Raw genomic sequence first — 26,841 nt, 5'->3', positions numbered from 1 at the left:
AAAGACTCAATTAATCCCCTACCTTAATTCCCCCCCATAACCAGGCCCATAAGAGGGAACTTGTCTGATTTCCCATATATATCTGAAGAACTCAGCAGAGACTCGTGAAAACTTAATATTGAAATAAATGTCACTTTAAGGTGTCACTGGACTTCTGTTTTGTTTTGCCACAATGGACTAATACAGCTCCCCCTTTGCAATCATGGCTGCCACTGCAATTTAAATTGGTGTCCTGCCTGCAGAGCTTCACACACAGGATGCCTGACTTCCTCTTGCCAAATCCCCCCCCCACCTTGCAGATCCTTTCCCAGTCAGCCCTCAGCTATGAACTCCAGTCTGCAGTGAGCCGTTCTGCTCAACCTGCTAATGGCAAAAGCCTGCAAGACCAGCTCCCCCCAGTGCCCACTTCTATCCAGGAAGCAGAAACCTAAAAAGCAAGTCTTTGCCCATGGGGCTCTGGAAGCCAGTCTCGAAAGAAGTGCTCTGTGAAGGTCAGCAGGCAAAGGGAGGCTGAACAGCCAAGGATGGGCTAGTTCTGCTCCTCCACCTGCTCTGGGCTCAAACAAAGGTAAAAGTTAGCAGGTGCTGAAATGTGGTCAGCAAGTAAAATCCAGGGAGGTTCAGACCTTGCTTCACCCGAGGACACAGAAGACGAATTGCTCGTGAAGAGTCACCTCCAGCACCCACCAACTATGCTGAGCCTTACCTCGTGTGCACTTTCGGGGTTTGCCACCTGGTCATCGATGTCCGGCACCACCTGCAGAGGCCCGCTCAGCAAGGACATGGACTGCCTGCAAGACAAAAACACATGTGGACCAGAGGCACATGAAGCTGTTGCCCCAGAGCTGCTCCCAAGTGCCTCTGCCTGGCCACAGTGACTGGCAGAACGGCATCTGTCACCAGCCTTATCCACAGCAGGAGGAGGGACTCGCTCGCCAGGGCAAGGCATCGCGTCACCCTAACTATGGCACAGTTTACCTCTGCTCCCTGTCCCTCCCCGGACATAAACGGGGGCTCATGGAAAACAACAATGCCTCAGGCAACCAGAGACTCTCTAATTTTAATTTGTCTGACATGAAGTTGAACAAGGTGCAAGGGAAGGTAGCTTATTTTGACCTTTTAGATCTAAAGGGTCAAATAAACTACTCTCCCTTGCACCCAGTTCCCCCTTTTTTGCTTCAGTCTGCCCCTGCACACCACCTTGCCCTGTATCACTCCACTCACCATGAGGCAATGATGGAACTGAGTGAGTCGAGCACCTCGGAGGCTGTCAGGCGCTGCTGAGGATCCAGGACCAGGAGCTTCCGGATCAAGCAGACAGTGTTTTCCGACACCCGCCCATCTCTGCTGAAGGAAAAGTTTAAGTCAGGGGAGGAAGAGATGTCACAGACAGCAGAGCTACTGAGACCCCTGAAGCTAGAGATGACTAGTTTCTGTCAGGTTTCACCTGGAATCAACGGAGTCACTTTCCATAGAAAAGGTTACTTTATTGAAGCCATGGATCACTGAACAGGTCTCTGATTGGAATAACATAATGCGGAAGCACAAGCAACATAAAGGGAAATCAAAATCACTTTTAACCAATGATCATTATTCCCGGCCCTGACATCCAGAGCATCTGCTTACTAGTGCTACAGAAGTACTCTCTCTTCCCCCCGAATACAGAGACTTAAAAGCCGCTTTTGGCGAGGAGGAAGCAGATGAGTTACCCCCCCATAGACATTCAGACTGCAAAATCCCGCCCTAACATCCAGGGCATTTTTGCGCGCTCATTTCATGAGAAAGCAACGGCCCCTGCTATCAGCAGCTAGCAGTTCCCATAGACTCTACTGATTAAAGCAAAGGCTAGAATCTCTCTATCTCCCACCTGTTGTCCTTGAGAAGAAAGCGTTTCCCCAACAAGCATAGTCATTACATCTTCTACGCCTGCGCAAGCAATTCTACACTGTTAGCAAGCAGCTACACAGAGGAACAGTTTGCACCATACATGGGGGGGTATTGGACATAGGGGACTCATATATACACTGAAAGACATTCATTGGCAGCTTGCTGACAGTTTCTCACATCAGTTCAAGAAGAGGGCCCAGTTCCAAGCGTTAACCCACTGCAGTGTACAAAAGACTTGGTATTGCTTCCACTCACTCTGGGATGGTGTATTCAGCAGCCTTGATCTTGCGGAAGAGCTCCTGAGGGATACTGTCATAGAAGGGGAACTGCCCGTACAGCATGGTGAAAAGGACCACGCCCAGGGCCCACATGTCACTGGGCTTCCCGCGATAGGGCCGACCTGCGGAAAAACAGAAGTCACCCCTGCCACTCTTCTGCCTGTTTGCTACTCAGTTTCACATGCCCTTGGCAGTAGCTGGAAGAAAGCCTCCCCTTAAAAATAAGGAGCAAGAACTGTGCTCTTCACTGAAAGGAGGAGGCAGGGAGGAAACGGAGGAGAAGGAAGATATTTGCTGGTTGCATAGCATCTCTGCTGAGGACTGTAGGTAGGTAGGTAGGTAACGTTTTATTGAATACTAGCCTGATACCCGTGCTTCACTATGGTATTTAAGTTCTGTAAATCCAGTTATAATACTGATGATGTGAAATTTAAATGTGACATTTGTTGTAAGAATTCTAGTGGAGAAGATTGTAGTGTAAGAAATGAAGTGAGACATACGTACTTCCCCCCCCACACACACACTGAAGGACCTCTCTGTAGACCACATTGGTGGTTCTGCCCTCAGGTGCTAGGATCACCAGGCTGCTTGATGAGCTCACTCTGGAGCAGGCCACATAGAACTGTCCATTTAAGAAGCAGTTGTCTGTTGAGTCAACTCCTGCTACCTTCCACGAAAGTGATGGCCTCTCTACTTGTGTTCCTGGATTGTTTTGCTCATATGGAGACTGTGTTGTTCTGAGCACCTCAGGGTGATCTTGCTGGTACTTGGCCTGTGCAGCTCAGTGCACTGCAGGAGTACTATGTGCAAATGTCTTTGCCGCACTCATAAGTTGCCTCCTCCTTCTAGTGTATCTGATTCGACGTTTGCCAGGAGCTTTCTTGGGGGCAGTAAGAGGTGAGAGGGAGTGTGATGTGGTGGACATTTCTTCAGGTTCATGAGGGAGGCACGCATTGAAATGGCTCCTAGAAATGTCCTTTACTATCTCCCCATAAACATTCATACATGGCCCTGCTCCTACCCACCAAAGAAGGTACATAGCCTACCACTGAGAACATCAGGACTAATATAGGCTGGGCTCCCACGCTGGTCCTTCAGGAGATCGTCCTCGCTTACCAGGTGCTTGCCAAGGCAGAAGTTTGTAATGGTGATTCGGTGGGTCCTGAAGAGGATAAGGAGCAAGTTAACTGAGGGGAAGAAGGAAGAGACCCCCCACACACACATCTGGCCACCTGGCAAAGGAAAGGTGAAGAAAGGAAAGTTGGGGTTGAGCAGTGGAGTGCCAAGTCTGCCAATGACACTGTTATTCAGGATGAAAATGAAACTGGATTGTGAAGAGCTACATGAGCATCTCTTCAAATTGGGCAAGTGAGATACAATGTGGCAAATGAAGCTCACCTTAGGCAAACATAAAGTGATACACACTGGAACAAAAAAAAACCCCAACTTGAAATATAGGCAGATGGAACCTGAACTTGCGGAAACCCAAGAGGAAAAGAGACCGTGGGACTGTAGTAGGTAGCCAGTTGAAAGGGCCAGCTCAGTGTGCTGCAGCACTGAAAAAGCCAGTAAAACAGTAAATCACCGTGTACAAATAAACAATATAAGTTGATTTTTATCTGCAATGTTTTAGAATTCAATTATAAACAAAATTACAAACATAACACTACAGTATTAGTTTCAGACAAACGACGGAGTTCTACTACACTATCAGTTTGCGAGTCCTTCTTCAGGTTTGTCATTCTGTACTTATATCTTCATTAGAATGAAGTGCTGCAATTTGAGGAAAGCTTAGCCAATTATTATATACTGTAGACCCTGTCACATTAGAGCTCCCCAGTCACCAGAATAAGTGCGGTAGCATACATCAAAACATTGTATAAGAATTAGCATTTTGAAATATGGCTTGCAGCACTTCATTCTAATGAAGATATAAGTACAGAATGACAAACCTGAAGAAGGACTCGCAAACTGATAGTGTAGTAGAACTCCGTCGTTTGTCTGAAACTAATACTGTAGTATTCTATATGTACTGCTAAGCTTTGTATTGCATATTATAGTGTTATGGTTGTAATTTTGTTTATAATTGAATTCTAAAACATTGCAGATAAAAATCAACTTATATTGTTTATTTGTACACGGTGATTTACTGTTTTACTGGCTACATTACACCGTGAGCAGCACTGAAAAAGGCAGTCTCCATGCTGGGGATAATCATTTGGGACTGACAATAGAACTGCCAATATTACAATGCCCCTGGATAGATCTATGGTGTTGCCTCATTTTGAATACTTTTAGTCACCAAATCTCAAAAAGAACAATGAAGAGCTGGAAGAAGTACAGAAGAGGGCAACCAAGGTGATTAAGGGACTGGAGCACCTTCCCTATGAAAAGAGGCTACAGACCGAGACTATTAAATTTAGAAAAAAGACAACCAAGGGGGGACATGATAGAGGTTTATAAAATTATGCATGGGGCAAAGAGGATAGAGAACTTTTTCTCCCTCTGCCCAAAGACTAGAACTCAGAGGCAGGCAATGAAGCTGATGGGCAGTACATTCATGGACCAAAGGAAGTATTTCTTTACTCAATGAGTGGTTAAAATGGGGAATTCACTGCCAGAGGATGTAGTGACAGCCATGAGCATGGATGGCTTTCAAAGGGGAATAGAGAAAATCATGGAGGATAGGTCTATCAGCACAAAACGTCTCAGCAGATGGGTGACTGGCACACCATCTGTCTCTATATCTGCCTTTGGTGCTTCCCTTAGTTTCCTCCCTAAAATCTTCCACCAGGCCTTGTTTTGTCCAAAAGCAGCAGAGCCAAACTTAGACACAGACCAAAAGGTGAATGCCAAAACTTTGACACAGCAGCCAGAAGCAGAGAACTATCACCTGCATGAGCTCAGATCAGGGGAGAGAGGAGGGGATGGTCACAGACTCCTCTTCCCCAACCTGGAAGCATCCAAGGGTGAAGAAATGGACTTCCAAAATGAGCTCACCTTTTGTTCAGCACCATGTTGCCCAGCTTCAAGTCTCTGTGCACAATGTTCTTCTGGAAAGGCAAGAGAACACTGAACTATTAGAGCAACAAGGCTTCTTGTCAGGTGCTGGCTGGCAACGTTCAGCTGGTGCCCCAGTCTTTCTTCCCAAGTTACATGCTACAGGAACTGGAATGAAATGTAGATGCCCCTCCCATCTCACTCATTTGGCACAACAAGATGGTGCCAGTTTGTGTCCCAAGAACCTCCCAGCTGCTGCAGAGGAATGTAACTATTGGCTGCTGCCCAATACTGAGCCAGGCAGCATTCTCTGGAGTTCAGCACCCCCTCCTGTAGCTACCCAGGAACCCAGTGGCACTTTGTACACTCCAAACCTGGATGCCACCTCCCTGCCATGCTGATGGTTCTCCCCCACCCCAGCGGAGACAAACACCTTATGCAAAGCTTCCACCACCCGCACGACGTCATAGAAGATGACCACGGTCTCCCGCTCGCTGAGGCGTTTCTCCTTGATGACGTAGTGCTGGAGGTTGATGAGGTCAGCTGTCTTGTCGCTGAAGTCGTGAGCACAGAGGCAGTCCAGCACCAGACAGATACGCTTCTTCATCTTGCGGACCATCCTGTTGGACTCCAGGTCTTCCACCAGCTCGCAGGCTCGGTCCTGCAAAGCCCCAGGGAGGAAGACGATGACTTAGGGAGGCGGGATAGCCTTCCTACTGACCCCTGGCTGGCCACTTCAGCCCGGTGCTTGTCTGGCTACCCAGGCCCAACACCCCAGCCCTGGACCATGCCTGACAAATGATAACATGTCCAACTCTTGTAGCTATGGAACAAACAGAACTTTATGAGTGGACTGTAGCTTCTTGCAGATGAGATAAAAAGTGAGTGGAATTTCTCTCACCCACCATGCCTGGGACTTTCCAGATGTCAAGCCTGAGTGCTTAACAGAAGAGCTATGCAAGTTTTGCTTGGTCCAGCCCTTGGCCAATTGTAGTCACGTGGGTACAAACCACAAACAGTTGTGGGGACAGGGGTGCTGGCCTCACTGCAAGCAACCACTGAAGATACAGGAAGGCGTGAAGGATGGCTGGTGTGGCCTGTGTGCCTTTTGAGGAACAGGTAGCTGTTTTAAAAACCCATTGCCACCTGGCCCCATACAGAGCCATCGCTGTAAGACACACACGCAGGCAGAACTTGGGCTGGCAGCTCCTGCCAAGTTCCCCTTCAACTGCTCAACAGGACTTCCCTTACCTGGAAAAGGCCATGGTGGTGGACTACCCCATCCTGGTTGTGCAGGAGGGAGAGAAGGGAGTACTCCGTATGGAGCAGCATCTTGCCTTGACGTTCCTCCTGGGTTTCTGTGCCTTTGTCATTCCTGTCCTCCAAGGTGAGGATCTTTTGGAAAGGGGGCAAAGAAAAAAAAATAAGCTGCAATCCTTCACAAGATAGCCACAAGCCCAAAGTGCAAGCCTCAAGCCTGGAAAATTCCAGCAGGAAACAAAACACTCCAGTACCTTGATTATATGAAAGTCAGTTTGTTGCTTCTAGTGGTGTCCAGCACACAGAAAACTGGGGTGGGCACACTTACACCTCCCACTGTTTGGAGCACAGATGGGATCGGAGGGGCCCCAACAGGGCACCTGTCCTGTACGCATAAGACCCCCTGCCACACCTTTTTCAAAGAGGCCAGCCACATTGCCTAAAGGCTACTGAAAGTCACCTGGTGGCAGCAGGCCTTTCAAGACAGGTGTGGTGTGTGGTTTGTGCTTGACAGATGAACTGAGTTATGCTTTGAAATCTCCAACAGACTGGTGTATACATATTTTGCTAGGAACTGTTGTACATATTTGTGATTTTAAACTGATGTTTTTATTGTTGTTTTATATTGTCAGCCTCTGCCTGGAACATACCAAGCCATGTTTTGGCAGGATGATAAACCTTAATAAAACAAAGGGATCCTGGGGAGTGAGTGCTGAGAAGCCAACAGGGCCACTGCCAGCCATCAGTTGGGCTGATGGTAGAAGATTCACTGGCCTCAACAGAGAATGTTTGTCCAAGGAAGGGAACTAACGGGGAAGGCACCTCCCACTGGAGATTCTGACAGCTCCAGGGGAAGGCAGCAAGACCTTGGCAGAGTCACACAGAACTCAGTCACTGCCTTCAGCCACCCCATTTCTATCTCCACACTTTCTGCTTGTTTGAAGAACAGACACAGCCTCCGACTGCAGCCACTTCACAGCTCCTCTCCAGAGCGTTCACAGCCCCATATTCTGCTCACCTTGAGCTGGTAAAAGTCATCCGTCCCATCTTTTCTTGCCAAACACTGGACGATGCTAGGCACTGGGGAGTTGCCCAAGCGAGGCCCTAGAAACACAAAAGCAGAACTGCTTTGTTGAGGACTGAATGGGCTGTAATAGCTGTGTAATAGTGTGGACGTTATGGGAGTTTGAATAATGTTACAGCTGTTCGTTTGGTCATCTACCCTGATCTCCTTTAGTTCCCCCTTTTGCCTGCCCAGCAAAGATGACATGTCTTTCTGTAATCATGGGGAGCTCAACCACTGGTCGGCTAAAGTGTTCTCTCCCCGCCTCCTTTCCCTGTGCTGGAATCTGCTACTGTCCAGAGACACTGAAGCAACAGACACCTACACCAGAGCACGGCAGGAGTACCACACACAGTGTGAAGCTGCTTCTTTCTGAATGTTTGTCCAAAGTCCTTCCTGGTGGCTGCCAGCAAACTCTGGTCCCAGCCGCCATGCTCCCTTAGGATGGCAAGAATGACATGGTGGCCAAGATCGGGGACCAGCTGCAGGCGCAGTGAGCCAAACACAACAATGCAAAGGAAGTGGGAAAAGCAGGGGCTTCGGCCATCTATCAAGGAAAGTGGCCTTATAGCCAGGCCTGGACGTTTGCTGCAATTCCATTGGAAGCACAGACGGTAAAACTGTGCCCTGCAGAGCAGAAGCAGAATAAGTTATGCAATGTGAAACCAGGCAAATACAATTCACCTGCAGAATTCTACTTTCGGAAAAAAGCATGCAGAGGTTATAGGTTACACCCTGCACCCCTCCCCCCCAGTCAGGGACTTTTGTATCATTAATTGCTTTAATTGCATTCATTAAGTTTCATTAATTGTATTTTTGTGCCTGTCACTGATGCCTTTAGTAATTAGTACAGAAGCTGAGAGTAGGAGGGGGTATAATTTCTGTCCCCCCCCCCAACACACAAACCAGACGTTCCCAGCTGCACTGCACCATGGATCACAGACTCCCTTTTGCTCACCAAGAATGAAAGGCCCAGCCCGCTTGGCATTGTTGCTGGAAATCCCAGTGCAGAGAGCCTTGGCCGATGTTTCCCCACCTCCTCTGTCAGACGCCCGCCGCTTCATCCTGAGTTCTGGGAACAGAACAGAGCAGACATGCTGTGTGAGGGAGCTGCCAGCCATGATGGTCTGCCACCGGACAGCACCCCCCCCACATCCCTCTTGTCAGCTTAAGTGATGATGGGCACTTCCTGTCCCTCATTAATGGCTTGGGGGGGGCACAGACCTCCCATCTTTCCAGGAAGGGCCATCCAGATGTGCTCAAGCAAAGCACTGTGTGACCACCGAACTACTCACAGGGTAGAAAGACCTGAGAAACTAAGACATTCAGCACGAGCTAGCTGGGTGTGAACTTGTGTGAACTCATCTGTTTGTAAGCCATGCCGGCATCTAAAGGTCTGCCTTGTTTTGAATTAAGAGGTGAGCTTCAGTCCTTCTGTTCTTCACCTCTTGCCCTCAAAGCTGGGTTTTTTTTTGGGGGGGGGGGTTCTTCTTTTCCCTGCCTCCCTCCAACATGACACCTCATGGAAAGCAGAGGGAAGGAAAACATCCACTCTGCAGGGGCTGATCTTCAGATGCCAGGCAGCAAGCTGAGCATGGACGGAACCAAGCCACCTGTTCTCTCTCCACCTGCCATAATTAGATGAACTATCAGCTCTCCATTAGGTCTCAGTGTGCCTTTATTCACAGAGCACCATGCTCATCAAGCACCTCTGGTCACGGGGTGTAATGCACACCAGAATAACCCTTCCGTCACTGGTACATTTATGTCCTAGTACCTCTACTAGCAAAACTGTCTCTCCAGTGTGCGGTAGTGGTTAAGTGCTGGACTAGGATCTGAAAGACCCAGGTTCGAATCCCCACTGCCATGGAAGCCTGCTGAGTGATGGTGGAAATGGCCAGTCATGCAATCAGCCTGACCCACATCTCAGGGTTGTTGTAAGGATAATAGGGAGGAGAGAAGGAGGTAAGCCACTTTGGGTCCCCATTGGGGAGAAAGTCAAGGTATAAATGAAATAAATGGCCCAAGAACAATGTCACATGCCAAGGGCAAGTTCTGACATTGCTTCCTGCCCCCTGCTCACACATGAGGAGTCTCTGCATGTCAGCAGAAGACTTTCAGCTGCACAGCTCCACAGTCTGGTAGGGACAAGACAGCCACAGCTGGGGCAATGACAGCCAAAACACAAATGCTCACATTCCCATTATGTTCTTACACAGACAGGGCAGTTGTCCAACAACAGAGCAGGACATAAAGGTGTGAACTGTCCCCAGTGTAGGAAGAGTCCAACACATCAATGGTGCTGGAACAGTCCCGGGGACTTGCCTAGGACATCTGGGGAGGACTGGAGGCAGGAAAAGAACAGCTACAGCAGTCGGGTCAGCTGGAGCTTCGGGATGAGGAGTTAGTCATCATAGGGGCCCTGAAGTCTCCTTGCTGCTTTCAGGAAAGAACAGACTGGACAGGCGAGAGCCACAGTCACCAACTCAGTAAGGAAGCTTGGAAAGACCACTCAAGTACAATACTGTTTGTTTATCACAAGGCCCAGCCTTTTGCCCCATGCTCATCATTTCCTGTCGGTTAACCACAGTACAATGTCCTCTCTCCACCCTGGGCCAGACTCTCTCCTCTTCAGATGAGAAACTCTGCCACTCCCCCAGCCAGTCAGGGCCCTACAAGCTGCTTCAAAGGCAACCATTGCTGTCGTTAGCAGAGATGCAAAGTATCTGAACATTTTGAAGTCATGGGGAAAAACCTTTTTCCACAAGAAGAAAAATTGGAAATTTGGAGAAAACTTGTATACATAAACATACGTATGTGAGCATGCATGCATGCATGCAAAAGTTAATTTCCTACATGCCTAAAAATCTTTCCTGATGTAACATAAAATGCATCATTTTTAACCTAGTTAGCAAATAGAACTGTACTACTTGGCATATTTTTGGAAGTATAAGCAAAACTGCAAGTAGACCCAATACTTGAGAAAGAGCTACAAACTGCTGCACCCTATGCTACCAAAGCACATGAACAAAGTTTGAGTCCACTGGCACCTTTAAGAACAACAACATTTTATTCAAAGTGTAAGCTTACAGTTTGAATAAAACTTTGTTGGTCTTAAAGGTGCCACTGGACTCAGACTTTGTTCTGCTGCTTCAGACCAACACGGCTACCCACCTGAATTTTACCAAAGCTCATGTTATCTTAAATTTTTATAATCTAAGAAGAAGGAAAAATAAAAGCTGAAGGGAGCAAACGAATTCTGTTGCAAACAAAATAAAACATATTTGTACAGAAACTGAATTTGAGATTTGCTTTTAAGGATTTTCATGCTATGGGTTTCCAAAGAGAATCAAAATCCCAGGTTTTGTCACTGACCTGTAGTGGAGCTTCACCAACTCAGCCTAAAACGGCTGCACTGAGAACACATTCAGCACCCTACACATGTACTGCAGTGGTACATTTGTCATGTTGCAGCAGCTGCTCTGAATGGACTTTTAAAGAGAGAGGAACTTTATAATAGCAACTGCATGTCCTATGCAGAGGCCTCCAGCGAACACAATTGCCTGCCAAAGATTGAAACACCAGGCAGAACATAACATGGCGAAACAGGAGAAGTTCCCACGCCACTGCCACATACACAAGTGATGAATCACTCCTGCTCAGAGACTCCTGGCGGGCACAATTCGTCATCAAACTTGAAACGTCAGCTCTTGCACTGCTGCTGCAGAAGGGAGGAGCAGAGATGCCCAAGTGGCAAGGGGCCAAGGGAATCTCCCAGAAGCAATTTGTACAGGCTCTCACAGAGAAATCCCGCCAGTCTCTCCTTGGGCTTCTGGACTAGAACACTGACCGAGAATAAGAGGCCAACAGCGGAGGTTTTTACCAAATGGTGGGAGCTACTGACACCTGACTCAGCTTTAAAACCGCTGTCTTAATGGCAAGCACAACCAGACAGTTGTGGTTGGGGAGAGAAATAACCACAGGCTAGGAAACCCCTAGGGGGCCTGTAGAATAGAATTCTACAGTGTTGGGACAGAGGACTACTTCCCTCTCGGCTACATGTCTATACGTCAAGCCCCCCCCAGTATTTTACCCTAGTAACTCTACAAAGGATGTCAGGCCTATCATTGTCCCTCAATCAAAGGAGTACAGGGGTGGCCAAACTTGTTTAACGTAAGAGCCACATAGAAGAAACATCAGATGTCTGAGAACCACAAGACATGAACAAATATTACACATGCATTTTTCCTGGAAAATATGCGAATTTGCTTTTATTAACTTTAACATTAAATAAGACTGCCAGAAATAAAAACAAAAGGGATTAAAAAACAACAACAGATATTGATAATGATATTTAAAGAGACAAATGCTTTCTTCAAGCTGGCCGGGGGGGGGGGGTGCTTTGAGAATGCATTTAAAGTTAAAGCTGCTTTCTTTGTCTGCTCGCCCACACCTCAAGTCTACCCAGGGAAGGGGAGCACTGACTAGGGAAGGGAAGACCAATCCTTCACTTCACTTCCCCAGCCACCCTGCCAGGAGCCACACAATACGTGTGAAAGAGCTGCATGTGGCTCCCGAGCCCTAGTTTGGCCACCCCGGTCTAGTGGTCCGACACGAACCACTACCCCACACTGTCTCTTTAGCTGCCTGTGAACTGATGGGTCCCTGTGGTTTGTCTTGTTCCCTGAGAATGTTTGTCATGGCCTCTACTTCTCCTGAAGTTGAAGCAACATTGGCATTGCCTAACAAGTGTTCTAGAAGCCGCAATGACTAAACTGAGGCTATTGTACTTTGGTCACATCATAAGAAGACAAGACTCGCTGTAAAAGACATAATGCTAGGAAAAGCTGAAGGCAGCAGGAAAAGAGGAGGACCCCACATAGTTCTCTGTGCAGCAACCTTTGGTGCACAAAACACATGGCCCATATTGTGAGCCTGTTGCTAGGACAGAGGCTTGATTATGAACCAGATGTTCTGAGCTTTGACCCTTTGCTTGGAATTCCACCATTTCCACAAAGCAAATATAAAATACTTGCTTCATTATACTGTGCACTGTCCACTGACTGGTTAGTAAAACTCGTTACTGAAGCACAGTAAACTAGCACCCTGTGAAAAAGAAACCTTTTCTGCAAGTTTTATGTAACAAATCCATGAGCAAAGACCCGCCAAAAGTTCCATGCAACACAATCTGTGAGCAAAGACTCACAGGCGAACCATTCAGGATCTCAGCCAGCTTGCAAAGCTCTCTAGGGGAAACAACACAACCTTTAAAACATGGCAGCAACCAGGAAATTTAAACCAGAGGCTTCAGTTTAAGGGAAATCTAGACCAATTTCACCCCAAGCCTCAACTATCCCTACCAAAACTGCACCCAGAAATGGAGGAGAGAAAAATGGACCATAACCCCGCAAAACCCAGGAATACCAACAAGTCCTTGAGAGAAAAACCTGCTGGGCAGCCTTTCCCATTCCAAGTCCACTGATGAAACCAAAGCAGAGCAGAAGTTGCTCTAAGGCAGTGACACAATCTGGCACAGGGATGACACACCGATGATTGCAAGCACTGAGAGAACAACGGCCAGATTCTGCAACTCCCATTGGAGCTTGACAGAAGGATTTAAGGACCTCCCAACAGGCAATCTGAGCCAAAACTACTCACGCTGGATGGCAGAAGGCCTTCAGGCTTTCAAAGCAGAGGCCAGCCTCCCACCCTAGTCTTCAGAAGATGCCAGGGAAGGAGCCTGGGACCTTCCACATGAATGCTGGATCAGAGGACCAACACCTCCTCTGCAAAAGTAAACTGGACAGACTAGTGAGACTTCCTGGGGTCACTGATCACTACCAAACACCAATAAGCGGATCAGGGCGCCCTTTTCCTTGTAGGTACAGAGCAGAGAATATGCAAAGAATTCAAGTGGCACACCTACCTACCCAAAAGAACAGCAGGACAACAGAGCTTTTAGATTTGCAGCATGAGAACAAATGTTTCCTATGTCCAAACAGCAGCTACAGTTGGGGGGGCTTATTTGCTAAGCTAGCTCAAGAGGGGTTTGGCTCTTGGAAGTTAGTGCAGGTCTCACGAGCAAGCAGAGAACTAGTCTTCAAGTGCCCTCAACCAGGGGTTCAGGCTACAAACTCTCATATAGCTAAATGGCCAAGGATGTTGGGGAAAAACATTTCAACATATTCAGTACCACTACCAGGTGTTTCCAGAATCAAAAGTTGATTAAGTATTGATAAGTTATCTAGGCACCAGGTGCCCTGACTTGGATGGCCCAGGCCAGCCTCTCATCACAGGGGTCAGCCTCAGTTAGTTCTTGGATGGGAGATCATCAAAGAGGTCCAGGGTTGCTGCACAGAGGCAGGCAATGGCAAACCACCTCAGTTCACCTCCTGCCTTGAAAATCTGACAGGGCCAATGTAAGTAGGCTATGATGTGACAGAACTTTCCACCAACAAGCATTGCTTAATACCAGATGCACTGGGGGTTCCGCTAATGGTGCCCGCACCCCATACAAGGAGACTTCTCCTGGTGTTGTTGCAGAATGGGTGCACAGCATCTAACCTATGGATTCTTTTTCAGCTGTGAAAACTGAACAGCAGAATACCCAAGGCCACCTCTGACAGGGCTATCCACATTGCAGCCTTCTCTGTCTATCAATGCACATATACCAGACAGACATGAAGCAAACAGGGGAGCAGAAGTAAAGGCAGTACAAGAAACTGGTTGGGGATGACTGCAGGAGGGAAGAAAAGGTTTGTACTGGGTGAACAACTACTTCCTACACACCTGGACCATTATCACAGACTGTTTAAGGCACACTGCAGTTTTTCTGCACATCCATAAAAAGAAGTCCAAGGCAGGTAGTAAAGGGAGGTCTGTAAAATTAAAAATGCACCCCAAGGTGGTCACATTGCACTGCAGAAAGTCCATGCAAAAAGGCCACCTCCTCTCAGCATACAAGCGACGCAGGTTGGAGCAGTTTGCAGATTTTGGAGTGATAACTATCACAAGACAGGACCTTGGACATTTGATTGCAGTGATGAAATCTATTGCTGCTAAGAGTCACCAGCCGGGTAAACTGCAAAGTGCCTGGGTCAGTCATCTCTGAAGGAGAACACCCTTATTTTTTCTAAGTGAGTCACCAGCATCGCCACACACGTACTAGCTTACTCCACTCCTCCCATTCTCTGTCTCTTGCATTTACAGACAACTAAAATATATTCCAAGGCATCAGAATCACCTCTTGGCTTTGCAGCCGCAGCACACCTCCACTGAGCACACAAGTACAACTGTATTTCTCTTTGTCATGGCTTCCTCTAAAAAAATAAATAAATCCCGGAAACTGTAGTTTGGTTTAAATGCTGAGGTTTTGTTTGAGACTCCCTGATCTAGTGCACAGAACTACAGTTCCCTGGGTGGGAAGGAGACCGAAAGACAGACAGACCAAGACTGCCGTACTAGATTTAGATGGGAGCTTTTAAAACGGCTTCAAAATGCTGTGGGCAAAAAGCTGGAAATAAAACCTTCTTTTTCCTCTGTCACAAGAAAGCTTGTATTTTGCGCATCACTGCTCTGGAAAGTTAATTGTGCTGCTACGCAATTATTGACAGAGAGAGGCCAAAAGAGGGATACAGAAAAATCAAGACAACCAAATTCTGGGAGCAGTTAGAATGAAGGACCATTAACGTATTAGCCCTGCCTGGTCAATTCAGCTTCTGTTTTGGTCAGAACTCACTCATATCAGCAGGTGAAGCTGCTAGATGGTTCTGTGACGATTTGACAGAGAACAAACCCCCACCCAAAGAAACCAATTTTATCAAAAAGCAACTGAGTTTTATGCTTGCAGCCATGCAAATTTTAGGTGAAGCTAATCCTGAAATATATTTAAGCTCATCTTAGATGTTGTGCAAAGGCAAAAGTTCCTCCCCCCTCCCACACACACCACAGATGTCATAAACTTAGCAGGCCATTTGTTGGATGGGCTTATTTTAGAGCCCTAAACCGACAAGAGGCATGTAAGATATGTGGGCTTGGCAAGTTTGGCTTGGAGTGAGCCAAGAGGTTCACCTTTCTTACCAAATGTGGGCAAGGGAATGGGGGGGGGGGATAGCTACAGCACTGCAGAACAGACAGTTCCCCTAATCGCAATACCAAATAGCAGTTCTCTATCAATGTATCCAAGCCTCACAAAAGCGCAAAGGCTTTGTTCTCAACAGCTCCCTGACATGACCAGATTGGAAGCAAGAATTCCTGTTCTGATTGCCAATTCAAGACTGAATTCTCATTGTTCAGACAGTCTCCCCCACCCCTGCCAGACACACACACATACATCAGAAGAGCAGCTTCTTTCTCACACAGGATAACTTCCAGACACAGGCTGTCCATTGTTTTTGTGATATCCCAGGCCTAAGCTTATACAGGAGGAGCCAACACCAAGACAACACACATGTACTCTGTTTGTTCTTGGTGCATTTTGAAACCCACTCTCAAGTTTTAAAAAAGGACAAACCCTTTGGATGGAAGCAGGTTGTTCTAGAGCACCCACAGAGATCACAGTGTGAATATATCCTTCTGAAGTTCCTGGAGGACTACCCATCAATGTCAAGTGATCCCCTAGGTGTGGTCAGTTGCACAGGCCCAGAATGTGGTCTGAAGTTAAGCAGGTCTGGTATACCCACAAGCCTCATGCATGGCCACTTCAGGTGCCTGGTGAAAATGCCACTCACACTGTACATTGTGCCGTTCTAGCTGCTTGGTTATGCAATTCTTAATCCCACAGCAAGCACCCACAGCCTGATGACAACATCTGCCCTTGGTCAGGTGCCCGATTCAAGAGAGCCCTTGTTGCTCTCTGGGCCTTTTGGGTTCAAGCACCTGCAAGGAGGGCTGAGTGCTGCCCGCTCAACACTCTTCTGCATTTCTGTGCCACCCACTCTTTGGAATATGCTTGTGGTTTACTGTGCCACAGCTCCTGCTCCCCATGCAGTATGTCTCAAGTTTAATCCCTGGTAACATCTTCACTTAAGAAGTACTGAGGCTGGGAAAGGCACAAGACCTTGGAGAGTTGCTTTCAGCTTCAGTAGACAGGACAAGGCTAGATGCACCAGCTACTGGCTAAAGTGAAGCCCTAATCCAGGAAAGACATGTTATCAACTTTGGAAAAGCCTTTGGATACCTGTTGGATACCACACTACTACTTTGCCTCTACCACATATTCCAAAAATCCTGCTTCCCCAACTCGCACAGATACTACCACAGAAAGAATGGTTTCAGGTCGCTCACCACTTGAACTGGCACAGATTCAAAAAACGTGGATGTATTAATAAAAAGACACCCTTTATTTTCTCATCCATGCACAAGATGTCGAAAGCCAGGTTAATCACCTTTAAAAGCTAGGGTTTTAGCTCTTTGGTGGCAGCTCTGTATCTACCTGAGTGACTAATTAAACACCTAAAGCAGAACATCTGCAAGCCAGATGCATTTATTATGCTCATAAATCAGCCTCACACTGAGCTCCCTGTCAACATTTCAATAGAGCAGTGTCATAGAAGTCACTGCAAATCCCATAGACATGAGAAGTCAAGGCTCAAAGACACTGTACTAAAACTGAAAAATACTAAAAGGGATAGATCCAACCAGTATTTCTACTGTTGAAGAAGGAAAGTGTTAGCTTTGACCACCCCCCTAACAAAGACTATCCTGGGGATCATGGACCAGCATGCATAAATGTCATGTGGGATAAGGGCTGTAGTAAGGAGAGGAAAGGTGAAGACAATGAAAAAGGTGTCTGGAATCTAGATCCAACCCATTATCTCTACAATCACCCCCCCCCCCCAAAAAAAAAGCTACGGCTGGGACCATCTGTCAGAAAGGTGCAACATGCCACTTAGGCAAGGAAAGGACAATCAGAACAGACAGAGGAGAAGACAATCTCATCCGCCTGCTATCATCAGCGGTGGCATTCACCCTTAATATCTGGGATTGTGGTCTACCTCAAAACCACAGTTTAAGAAATGATGACTGTGTGGGGCCCATAGGAGAAGAATGCTGCTCTGGATTCCCTGGGTCTGACTGATCACAATGTTGTGTTGCTTAGGAGAAGCTGTTTGGCTAAAGTCATATCATCAAATCAGGGGTGGACGGTGCTAAAAAAAAGGGGAGAGAAATAGATAGGAAAATATGCAAATGATCTGCTAAGACTAAAAAATAATTTGCAGTTGTAGGCACAAAACCTGCATAGAGCTGAAAAACATCTCAAGTTCTTTGGCACCAGTAATATATTGTGCACACAACTTATCTCCTGAATTTTTTCCAACCCAATTTTTAAACAGTACTTTCACCTACATGCTTTTGCGTCTCCCTCATAAAAGTGAATGGCTCTCATTGACTTCTGCACAGAAAGTGAAGGACTGTTTGGGCCCTGTCACTGTGTATGCATGTCAAGAGGACGGGGTAAGCTACATTTCCTGCCTCAACATTCTTCATAACTGCAAACCAATAAACCCTCCCAGAGAGGTCACTGGAGCCACAGCTTAAATACATAGAAATTGATAATCTTCACAATCTTGTATCACCTCTATCTCCAGCTGCAAAAATACTAATACAGCATAGCTGCTGAGAGACTGAGCTACAAATCAGGAAGCCCCCTCTCCTCACTGAAACCCCACTGAAACACTAACTCTGCCCCCGTGTTAATGACAATTATACTGCAGGACCTCCTAGGGCTGCAGTAAGAATCGCCAAGGTAATTCTTGCGAAGTACTGCAAGACTTGTAAAACCCTTGTGATTTTTGCAGCCTAAAAAGACAGCTAAGGATGGACATGATAAAGGCTTATGAAATTATGCATGCCATAGAGAAAGTGGAGAGAAGGAACTTTTTCTCCCTCTTCTCTAATAGCAGAACTTGAGGGCACCCAACAAAGATGACAGGAAATGGTTCAGGACACCAGAGGGAATAGCAGCAATGGTCACAAGGGTCACTGGCTTTGCACGAGTTAGGCAAATTCATGGAGGAGAGGTCCATCACCATTGTGGAGAGGCAGCCTCTATCCCCTGTTCACCAGTGTTGTAAGGCAGCCGCCTGGCCGCTCCATGAGACAAAAGGACCAAGGGTCTGAACCAGCAGGGCTCTCTCTCCTGTTCTGAAAGCACCCCCCTCCGCATTTGATAGGCCTCACACTCAGTGGAGAATTGCTTGCCCAAAGCACCGCAGTCATGGCGGGGGAGGGGGGGGGACCAGGCTCGGGCTGCCTCCAGGTCAAGCCAACTCTGTCGCTGGGTCTGCAGACACAGAGCGAGAAAGGAGCCAAGCACTCGACCGAGGCTGGCCTCGCTCAGCATCCTCAGAGGAGCACCCCGTGCAACCCTTCCCTCCGACCAAAGGCACCCCAGCGCCCACCTCTTCCATCCAGGCTGGCCTCCCCTTCCCTTCCACGTGTTTCACGCCCCCACTCGCTGCATCCAGGCCCGGGGTCCTCCGGCCCCCGACTACCGCAGCCAAACCCAAGCAGGCGAGGCGAGCTGAGAAGGGGATGACAGCTCCAGCGGGGGAGGCCGCGTCCGACGGTCTCCTCGGAAACAAAGAGGAAGGGATGCCGACAGCGAGCGGGGCCGGCTCAATCTAGTCGGAGAAACGGATCCGGGGGGTGGGGGGGGCGGCAGCAGGCGTGCGGCGCCTTGCGAGAACAGGGCCGCCCCCCATGCAAAGCCTCGCGGCGGTTCATGGAAAATTCTTCGGATCTGGCAGCCTCCCTTGCCCCCGGGAGTTTCCTCATCGGCCGCCCCTCCCCTCAGGAGCCTCCCGCCACCCCTCACCACTCACCCATCGCCGCCGCCTCCGGGCCCGGCCCCGCCGGCCACCGTCCGCCTCGCTTTTTCCCAGCCAACTCGGGCTTTCCGACTCCGCCACCTGACAACGGACATGACGCAGGGCCACGTCACCGCCTCTGGCCGCGCCCCCTCACCGCCCTCCGGGAACCGAGAGGCAGGAACTGTCGCCCACCATCTTGTCTCCGGAAAAGGCGTCCCCGCCCCAAAGACGGAGCTTGCTTCTGATTGGTTAAAAGACTCAGCGAACACTCGGAGAAAGTGACGGTATTGGCGGACATAATAGAATTCTCCTGTCCCCGCACCCCCCCTCTTTTGGAGCACCGCCCTTCTCGCAAGTCCTCGCCTCCAAAGGGAGGGGAACGAAACGCCTTAGAGCACCGGGGGAGGGGGTGGTTTGCCCAGTCACGTGATGCAAAAGCCTTCAAACAAATTGTTTGTATGGGAAGTGTCTACTACATACTGTCATGGTTATTATCAAACGCCCTTTACTCCCTCTTCCCCCTCTATGAGAGGCAGATGATGCATCAGCACCGGAGCTGGACTGGATTTGAAGGGGTGCAAGGGTGGCACTATACACTAATTGTTGCGCTGGCTCTATATTTGCTTTTGGAATTGAATCTCCTGGACCAAAATACCATTTTGGTTATATGTGCCTGATTTGGGCACAAGGTGATGCCACATGAGGCTTATTATACAGTACATCCTTGCCTTGTGTCACAGACGTTTATCAGAATATAATTTCCACTTTGTCCTATATTGGTTAATAATAGTATTGCAACAATTGAGACTATGTGCAACATTTATGCTTGACCACTGACAAAGGCCAGTTGGCCGAAACGTGTCTATTTTAGGGTGGCATAAGGTCCCAATTGTGCATATTGTACGATTTGTAATTTTTATTGAGGCTATATTTGAGCTTATAATTGTTTTTAAACTGATTTGTAATAAATACATGTTTTTGATAATTTGTAATATTTATGTTGTATATTTATTGATTTTAACACTGCCCCCCCCCCTCATTTGTATTCATTTAACCTTCGGGTTCTTAATTAACCCTGGCTCCCCTCCATCTTCTCGCGGGCATCCTACTTACAATTTTAGAAAGCTCCTTGGAGGGCATAAATTGGCTTGGCTCCCATTGTCTCTATCCAAGACTCCCTGGCCAGTCTGGATCTCTCCACTATGTTTTCCTGTGGCTGCTTGACTGGCTGTGGTGAACTGTCTGGTCTTCAACAGGGAATGTGAAAAATGAGAGAATGTTCTCCACTTTCCACCGACAATTTTGAGTGCTCCATTCCAGAGGGAGAATGTTGGGCGATGGGCCTTTTGCCAGTCTGAGCACTGGCCACTGCTTCCACCCTTGGAGGCAGCCCTACAGCTACCTCTGGCTATTTGACCTCCATAGGTGTAAAAGGGTTTGACTGCTGATCTATGGAAGGCACAAGCCAATGGCTGTACTTCACCATGCAGGATTTGGCACCAGGTACCAAATTTTCCACCTTGACCTGGATGGCCCAGGATAGTTTAATCTTGGAAGCTAATCATGGTTGGTCCTGATTTGTACTTGGATGGGAGACCACCAAGGAAGTCCAGGATGGTGAGGCTGGCAATGGTAAACCACCTGTTTGTCTCCTGCCTTGGAAACATCATGAGGGGTCACCTTAAGTTGGCTGTGACTTTGACGGCACATTCCACCACCACCACCAAATTTTCCCACATGCGTACTGTGACCATATCACAAAGCCACAAAATACATATTGTCATGATCCTGAGACTATGACTAGCAAATGTGGGGTTGAGAGGCACAGAATGACTGTGTACACACCTCCACACAGACCTCACCTTCTCCTTCATGCTGCAGAGCCAAGAGATGTGCACAGACTCTTTGCTAAGGAGCTGTTGATGCAACAGTCCTGTGGGTTTAAATGAGAGTGCAACAGCAAGGCAAATGAGGCCTTGCAGATGGGCAAAACCCCTCCAAAGATAGACACAGCAAAGAAAAGTGGTCCCAGATAGTTACATCCTCTGTACAGCTGCTGTGCTCCTGCCTACTCATGGCCTTTGGATCAATTACAAAGTGAATCATTTTGCAAACTTGTACCTGCCCTGCCAAGGAAAACTACCAAGCTTTAGTGGAGTCACATGCATGACCTGGGGTGGAGGATGAGGCCCTACCTACCTATCTTGGGCTGGGGACTTGAATGGCTCTCTAGTTACCAGCTTTTCTTCCAGGCATTTTACCTCTGCTTATTAGGCAAAAGAACAATAGCTATGATGTGCAGGCACCTAGGACAACTAGCAAGAGGGTGCTGCGCATCAGATTGCCACTTCTCTATACTGGCAGTTAAGTCCTTCATAGAGCCTGCTTTCATACTTGCAGGCTGCAGCTCTTATGCCCAGACTGCATCATCTTCCACTATCAACTGTCCTTCTTACCCTTGCATCCCTTTCTTCCCACCCAAGGAAGTTAGCTCAACTATCATAGGTTAAATCTTCAGCTATGTTTTCCCCTCTCCACTTTCAATTGTAGAAGGGAAAGGGGCAAATAGTAAATCTAGTTCAGCCCCTGACACAAAGGTAGGACCAGCTCCCGATAAGTCAACCCCACACACTCCAAAGCGGAGCGTGCCACAATCAGAGACAATTTGGACCAAAGACACCAGCAAAATTAACAAGTCAAGCCTTCCACAGCAGAGGATGGCTGAAAACAGACCCAACCCTTTTAAAGAATTCTAAAGAACAGAATTGTCATCTATTGCAGTGTTTATTGCATGTATCACCTTTTTCACTGCAATGTAATACAGAACTTTTTTTCTAACTTCTCAAGCTTGCTCCCCTCTTCTACATGTCTCTGTCTTTTGCATGTAAATCGGTGTTAAAAGTGCCCTCTCCCCAAAAGGGAGATTAAAAAAAACACAGTTGGATTTCCCCCGTTCTAGCCCATTTTTATTTCTATGACAGTATTTACTCATGTTTTTTCTGTTACCATGGCTTGATTATAAGACTTTCTAACTTTGAGATGGCATCATTATAAATTGTCCTTTTGAAGCCATCTATAATTCATACTACCCTCCAGTAGAGAGTTGTTGTTAAGCTGCATGAAGCTTACTTGCAGAGCCCACAAATTATAGGGAATATTCACCTAAAGAGTAATTAACACGTGGAATTCACAGCCGCAGGAAGCAGTGGTGGTTACAATCAAGAGGGGATTGAATAAACATATGAAGCAAAGATCCATCAGTGGCTATTAGCCACAATGTATAGAAGAAACACTATGTCTGGGACAGTGATGCTCTGTATTCTTGTTACTTGAGGGGTAACAGTGGGAGGGCTTCTGGAGTTCAGGCCCCACTGGTGAATCTCCTGATGGCACCTGGGTTTTGGCCACTGTGTGACACATAGTGTTGCACCGGGTGGGCCACTGCCCTGATCCAGCATGGCTTCTCTTATGTTCTTAACATTCACATTGATAAATAAAACTGATAAATAAATAAATAAATAAATAAATAAAAGTTTACCGCCCGGGGGGGGGGGAGAAAAAAAATTCACATTTTTAAATTTACATATATTCACGAATTGATTGCTTCTTGTACAGGTATATAAGCATTATTCAGTATCTACAAAATCTTTTTTAAAAATGGAGAACATTTTTAGGTGTTTATTAGAATTTACTTATTTATTTAATTTTTATCCCACCCTCCCTGCCTTTGAATATATAAATGAAATAATACTTTATTTCTTGTCCCTGATATATGTGGTAGAGTTGCCCCTTCCTTTTGTTATATTCTTTAAGTGCTTTAAATATCAGGGAGGCTATTTACATTTAGCTCGATATATTTGTGATTAAGAAGATGCAGAAAATGCTCTGGGATGTAAAACATATGTTTTGGGGTTTTGTTTGAGGTTTTCTAGTTAATGATCAGGTGCAAGCAGAGAGCTATGACAGTTTAGCCTGCAATAATCTGGTTAAACTACCAAATTTTGGTTTAACACACTGTTGTTGGTCAGGCTGGTTAGAAACAGTGTGCAAAAGGACAGCAGACCATAAACCACACACGGATGGATGAGTATTGATACAAACGTTTATTTGTAAAAATAAAAAACAAAACCAGAATTTATCAAAATAGAACTAGAGCTATAGAAGCATAATCCATTAGAAACTTCAGAGAATTTTAATGTACAAAAAGACTCAGTACTGTTATCCTTAAAAAAATAAATAGTGAAATCCCTGAAATACCAAAGAAGGTATAGCCAGCCAAGGAAAGATGGTGAAGCCCTAACAAAAGAGAGTGGATTTCAGTGAAGAATAACCAGCAAGGTAAGGGCATGCTGCCAGTCCCATTCATTTGTCCTTTGGCCTAAGAAACTCCTTCCTCCCCTTGTCTCGGCCACCAAAGGTGCGTACTCTGTGGATGAGCTGCAGCTGTTTCTCAATTGTGGTCCTGATATTCACATCATCAGGGATGTGGATGTAGCGAACGTTCCTTCCTGTCACAAAGAGGTTGTCCATCCAGGAGGAGCAGCCATGCTGGTCTGTGAATGTTGCTTCAGCCAAGCACACGTTCATGAAAGCATCAACATTAGTGATGCGGCCTACAGCCACACTCTCGTTCCGCAGCTCCACTGTGGTGACCTGTCCATGGAGGCCCTGCAGCAGGATCACCAGACTGTTCTCAGAGATGGTGCGCTCCTTAACAGAGTGGCTGATCTCCATAGTGAAGCACCATCTAATGATTAGAGCAAAAACATACGCCTGTCAAATTCAACACCTTGACACGCATCCAGGAGCATTACTATCCATGGCTGTAGAGTTGTGTTCTCCAAGCATAGACTTTGGTGAACAGCAAAGCCACAAGGACTTATAAAAGAAAACCCAGTGGATGGCTGCCATACCTGCTGTGGCCTGAAGCCTTGACAGCCAAGGGCCCCAGCCACCACCCCCTATAGATTTATAGGGGGTGGTGCCCCAGCACAGCCTGCATAATTCAGGGTTCTGAAAGTCTGCTCGATCAGTCCCCATTGGGGTTGACAACCTCCAGGTGGGGTCTGGAGATCCTCCAAAATTACACCTGACTACAGAGATCAGCTTCCCTATAGAAATCAGCTACTCTGGTCCCTATGGCATTAGAACCTTCTGAGGTCCTTCCCCTCCCCAGGGTCCACCCCCAACTATCCAGGAAGTTCGCAGCCCAGAGGTGGCAACCGTACTTCCCCCACAGCAACCAGCAGCCGCTTCGCCCACGAACACAAGCAGACCCAGCCTGCAAAACTCGGCTTGTCTCGGCAGTTCCCAAAGCACGAGCCAGGGCCAAGCGTGCAGGCGGTACCAGCGCCTCGGCCAGGGAAGCCTAAGCGCAGGCTGGCTCCGCAGGCTCAAACCCAAAGCCCGTCCAGAGGGGGCTCATTCCCGGCAAGCGGGGCAGCGGCGCCGCAGCAGTCACAAAAGGTGATAGACTGCCTCGGAAGCTAAAGGCTCCACGGAATGCTACCAGCGCCGCCGCCCTCCCCGCCTACCGACCTGCGCGTTTTCAGCCGAGGAACGTTCCAAGAATCCCCTCTCAGGGGCCCTCGGGAGAAACCTGGGACACCGAACACCAACTTCCGGCTTGAGGGCCCCCGCGAAGTACAATTTCCGGGTCAAAGCCTCACGCCCTTGAGAACCAATAGGCGGAGTTTAGGAATGACAACGTCTTGCTATACGCTCTCCGCTTCCTCTCAGACTAGATATCTAGGCCGATGCTCCGGCTCATGCTGCGCCCCCTGGAGAATGAGAACGGTAAAACAAGAACCTTCCCTGCAAGGGGTACCCTTTCCTGGGTAGAAGAAGAGATTGGATTTGTATCCTGTCCTTCACTTGGAGTCTCGGAGCGGCTTACAATCTCCTTTCCCTTCCCCTCCCCACAACAGACACCCTGTGAGGTAGGTGGGGCTGAGAGAGCTCTGACACAAACTGCCCTTTCAAGGACAGCTCTTGTCAGAACTATGGCTTGCCCGAGGTCATCCAGCAGGTGCAAGTGTAGGAGTGGGGAATCAAACCTGGTTCTCCCAGATTAGAGTCCGCACACTTAACCACTACACCAAACGGGCTCTGTAAGACTCTCCCAGACCTTTGCAAAAAATAAAAATTAAGCAGCTGTATAAAGGCTGTAAAATAAACTCCCTGCCAAGGATGGCAATTCACAGGAGGAGCCACCATAGGGACACTTTCCTCTCCTTCCTCCTTGTCCAGTGTGCAGAGAACGTAAATGCCATTCTTTCTCAACAAGCCCATTGCATGAATGTTACCATCTGGTTGCCCTGGTTTGGGAGGAAGACCGACCTTTCCCGTCCTGCCTGGAAGAGGCTTTGCAACCTTCAGGTGCGTGCTGCTCAGGTGATGCAACCTGTGCTGTGCTGGCACCGTTTGGTTTTGGGATTCACTTTTGAAACATCACATGGGGAAGGCAGGCCTGTCTACAGGTGCATCACTCAGCTGGGGCCATGCTACACATAGTTTCTGATGGCAATTCAAGTGGCTGTTGACTGGGCCTTTTTCGTGGGGACATCCTCAGCAGGGATCTCCTAGAGGGGCGGGTTTACTCTGGTTCTGAGGCAAGTGGTAAGGGTCATTTTGCCACTAGAATCTGGAGTTTATTTAGTCCTCCCAGAAGCATCTTCCAAAGACAGATGTGGAACCATGTGCCAACATAAACATTTCAACCAAACAATGATATGGGATTGGTATATGCTTAACATGTACAGATGAACATGTACAGTTGCCCATCTCCAGGTGGGGTCTGAAGATCTCTCAAAATTACACCTGATCTCCAGACCCCAGCAATCAGTCCCCTTGGAGAACATGGCTGCTTTGGAGGGTGGACTCTATGGCATTATACTCTGCTAAGGTCCCACCATTCTGCAAATCCTGTCTTTCCCAAGCTCTACCCCCAAATCTCCAGGAATTTCCCAGCTGTGATTTGGCAACCCTAGGAAGCCATGATTATTCATGTTCTAGTTACATCCAAATAAGCCTCTGCTATGTGTTCTGGATGGGACTGCCTTTGAGACCGTTCTGAAGCTTCAAGTACTTGAAAGTGCATCAGCAGTATTACTATCTGGTATAAGTAGTGGCATATATTTCACCTCTGTTTGTGAGTTTAGCTCAACGTGTGGTTATGACCTTTAAAGTTTTCCTAGTACGGTTCCTGTATCTTTGACAGCCACCTGACAGCCAAAGATCATCAGATGCAACTTTTCTTACCATGGAGATGAAGAAGGGCTGTCGCTCGTTGGTAGAGGGACTGCTTTACATGCAGAAAATCCCAGGTTCAACCTCCAGCATCTCCATTTAAAAAAGGATCAGGTAATAGGTGAAGTGAAAGACCTCTGTCCTTGAGACCTGGGAGAACTGCTGCCAATATGAGTAGATGATATTGGTACTGATGGACCAATGGTCTGACTCAGTATAAGGCAGCTTCACATGTTAAATGGATGAGGACAGTGTCATTGGTTGAAGTCCTGGCTGCATCAAGAGCCGTTTC

The 26,841-nt window shown here is 47.5% G+C and overlaps 2 protein-coding genes across 3 annotated transcripts in view; both read right to left on the bottom strand.

The window, feature by feature from the left end:
• STK40 (serine/threonine kinase 40) overlaps window positions 1-19,393 on the bottom strand; it is a 24,215-nt gene extending 4,822 nt beyond the window's left edge. Inside the window, exons 1-10 of one of the 2 annotated variants that reach the window (XM_015410903.1) lie at window positions 19,314-19,393; window positions 8,447-8,560; window positions 7,444-7,529; window positions 6,417-6,560; window positions 5,599-5,826; window positions 5,166-5,218; window positions 3,212-3,327; window positions 2,143-2,287; window positions 1,225-1,347; window positions 707-791 (exon numbers count right to left, since the gene is read on the bottom strand). In XM_015410903.1, coding sequence (XP_015266389.1) covers window positions 707-791; window positions 1,225-1,347; window positions 2,143-2,287; window positions 3,212-3,327; window positions 5,166-5,218; window positions 5,599-5,826; window positions 6,417-6,560; window positions 7,444-7,529; window positions 8,447-8,560; window positions 19,314-19,317 — 1,098 coding nt within the window. In that variant the 5' untranslated portion in view covers window positions 19,318-19,393. The remainder of the gene's footprint in view (window positions 1-706; window positions 792-1,224; window positions 1,348-2,142; window positions 2,288-3,211; window positions 3,328-5,165; window positions 5,219-5,598; window positions 5,827-6,416; window positions 6,561-7,443; window positions 7,530-8,446; window positions 8,561-19,313) is intronic. The other variant, XM_015410904.1, reaches the window with a different exon arrangement.
• A 4,182-nt stretch (window positions 19,394-23,575) lies between these two features.
• Window positions 23,576-24,927, bottom strand: LSM10 (LSM10, U7 small nuclear RNA associated). The gene is made up of 2 exons (XM_015410896.1): window positions 24,840-24,927; window positions 23,576-24,048 (listed from the first exon to the last, which is right to left on the bottom strand). The coding sequence occupies exon 2, from the start codon at window positions 24,033-24,035 to the stop codon at window positions 23,664-23,666; it is 372 nt and encodes a 123-aa protein (XP_015266382.1). The 5' UTR covers window positions 24,036-24,048; window positions 24,840-24,927; the 3' UTR covers window positions 23,576-23,663.
• Between the last annotated feature and the right edge of the window lie 1,914 nt (window positions 24,928-26,841).

Source organism: Gekko japonicus, unplaced genomic scaffold (assembly GCF_001447785.1).
Source record: "Gekko japonicus isolate JY-2015 unplaced genomic scaffold, Gekko_japonicus_V1.1 scaffold99, whole genome shotgun sequence".
In the NCBI taxonomy this organism is placed as follows: Eukaryota; Metazoa; Chordata; class Lepidosauria; order Squamata; family Gekkonidae; genus Gekko; species Gekko japonicus.
The sequence above is the reverse complement of the archived record's forward strand: the minus strand, read 5'-3'. Positions and strand labels throughout refer to the sequence as shown.

Coding starts and splice junctions, on each gene's coding strand:
- LSM10 (XM_015410896.1), bottom strand. CDS start 24,035: ATGGAGATCAGCCACTCTGTTAAGGAGCGCACCATCTCTGAGAACAGT.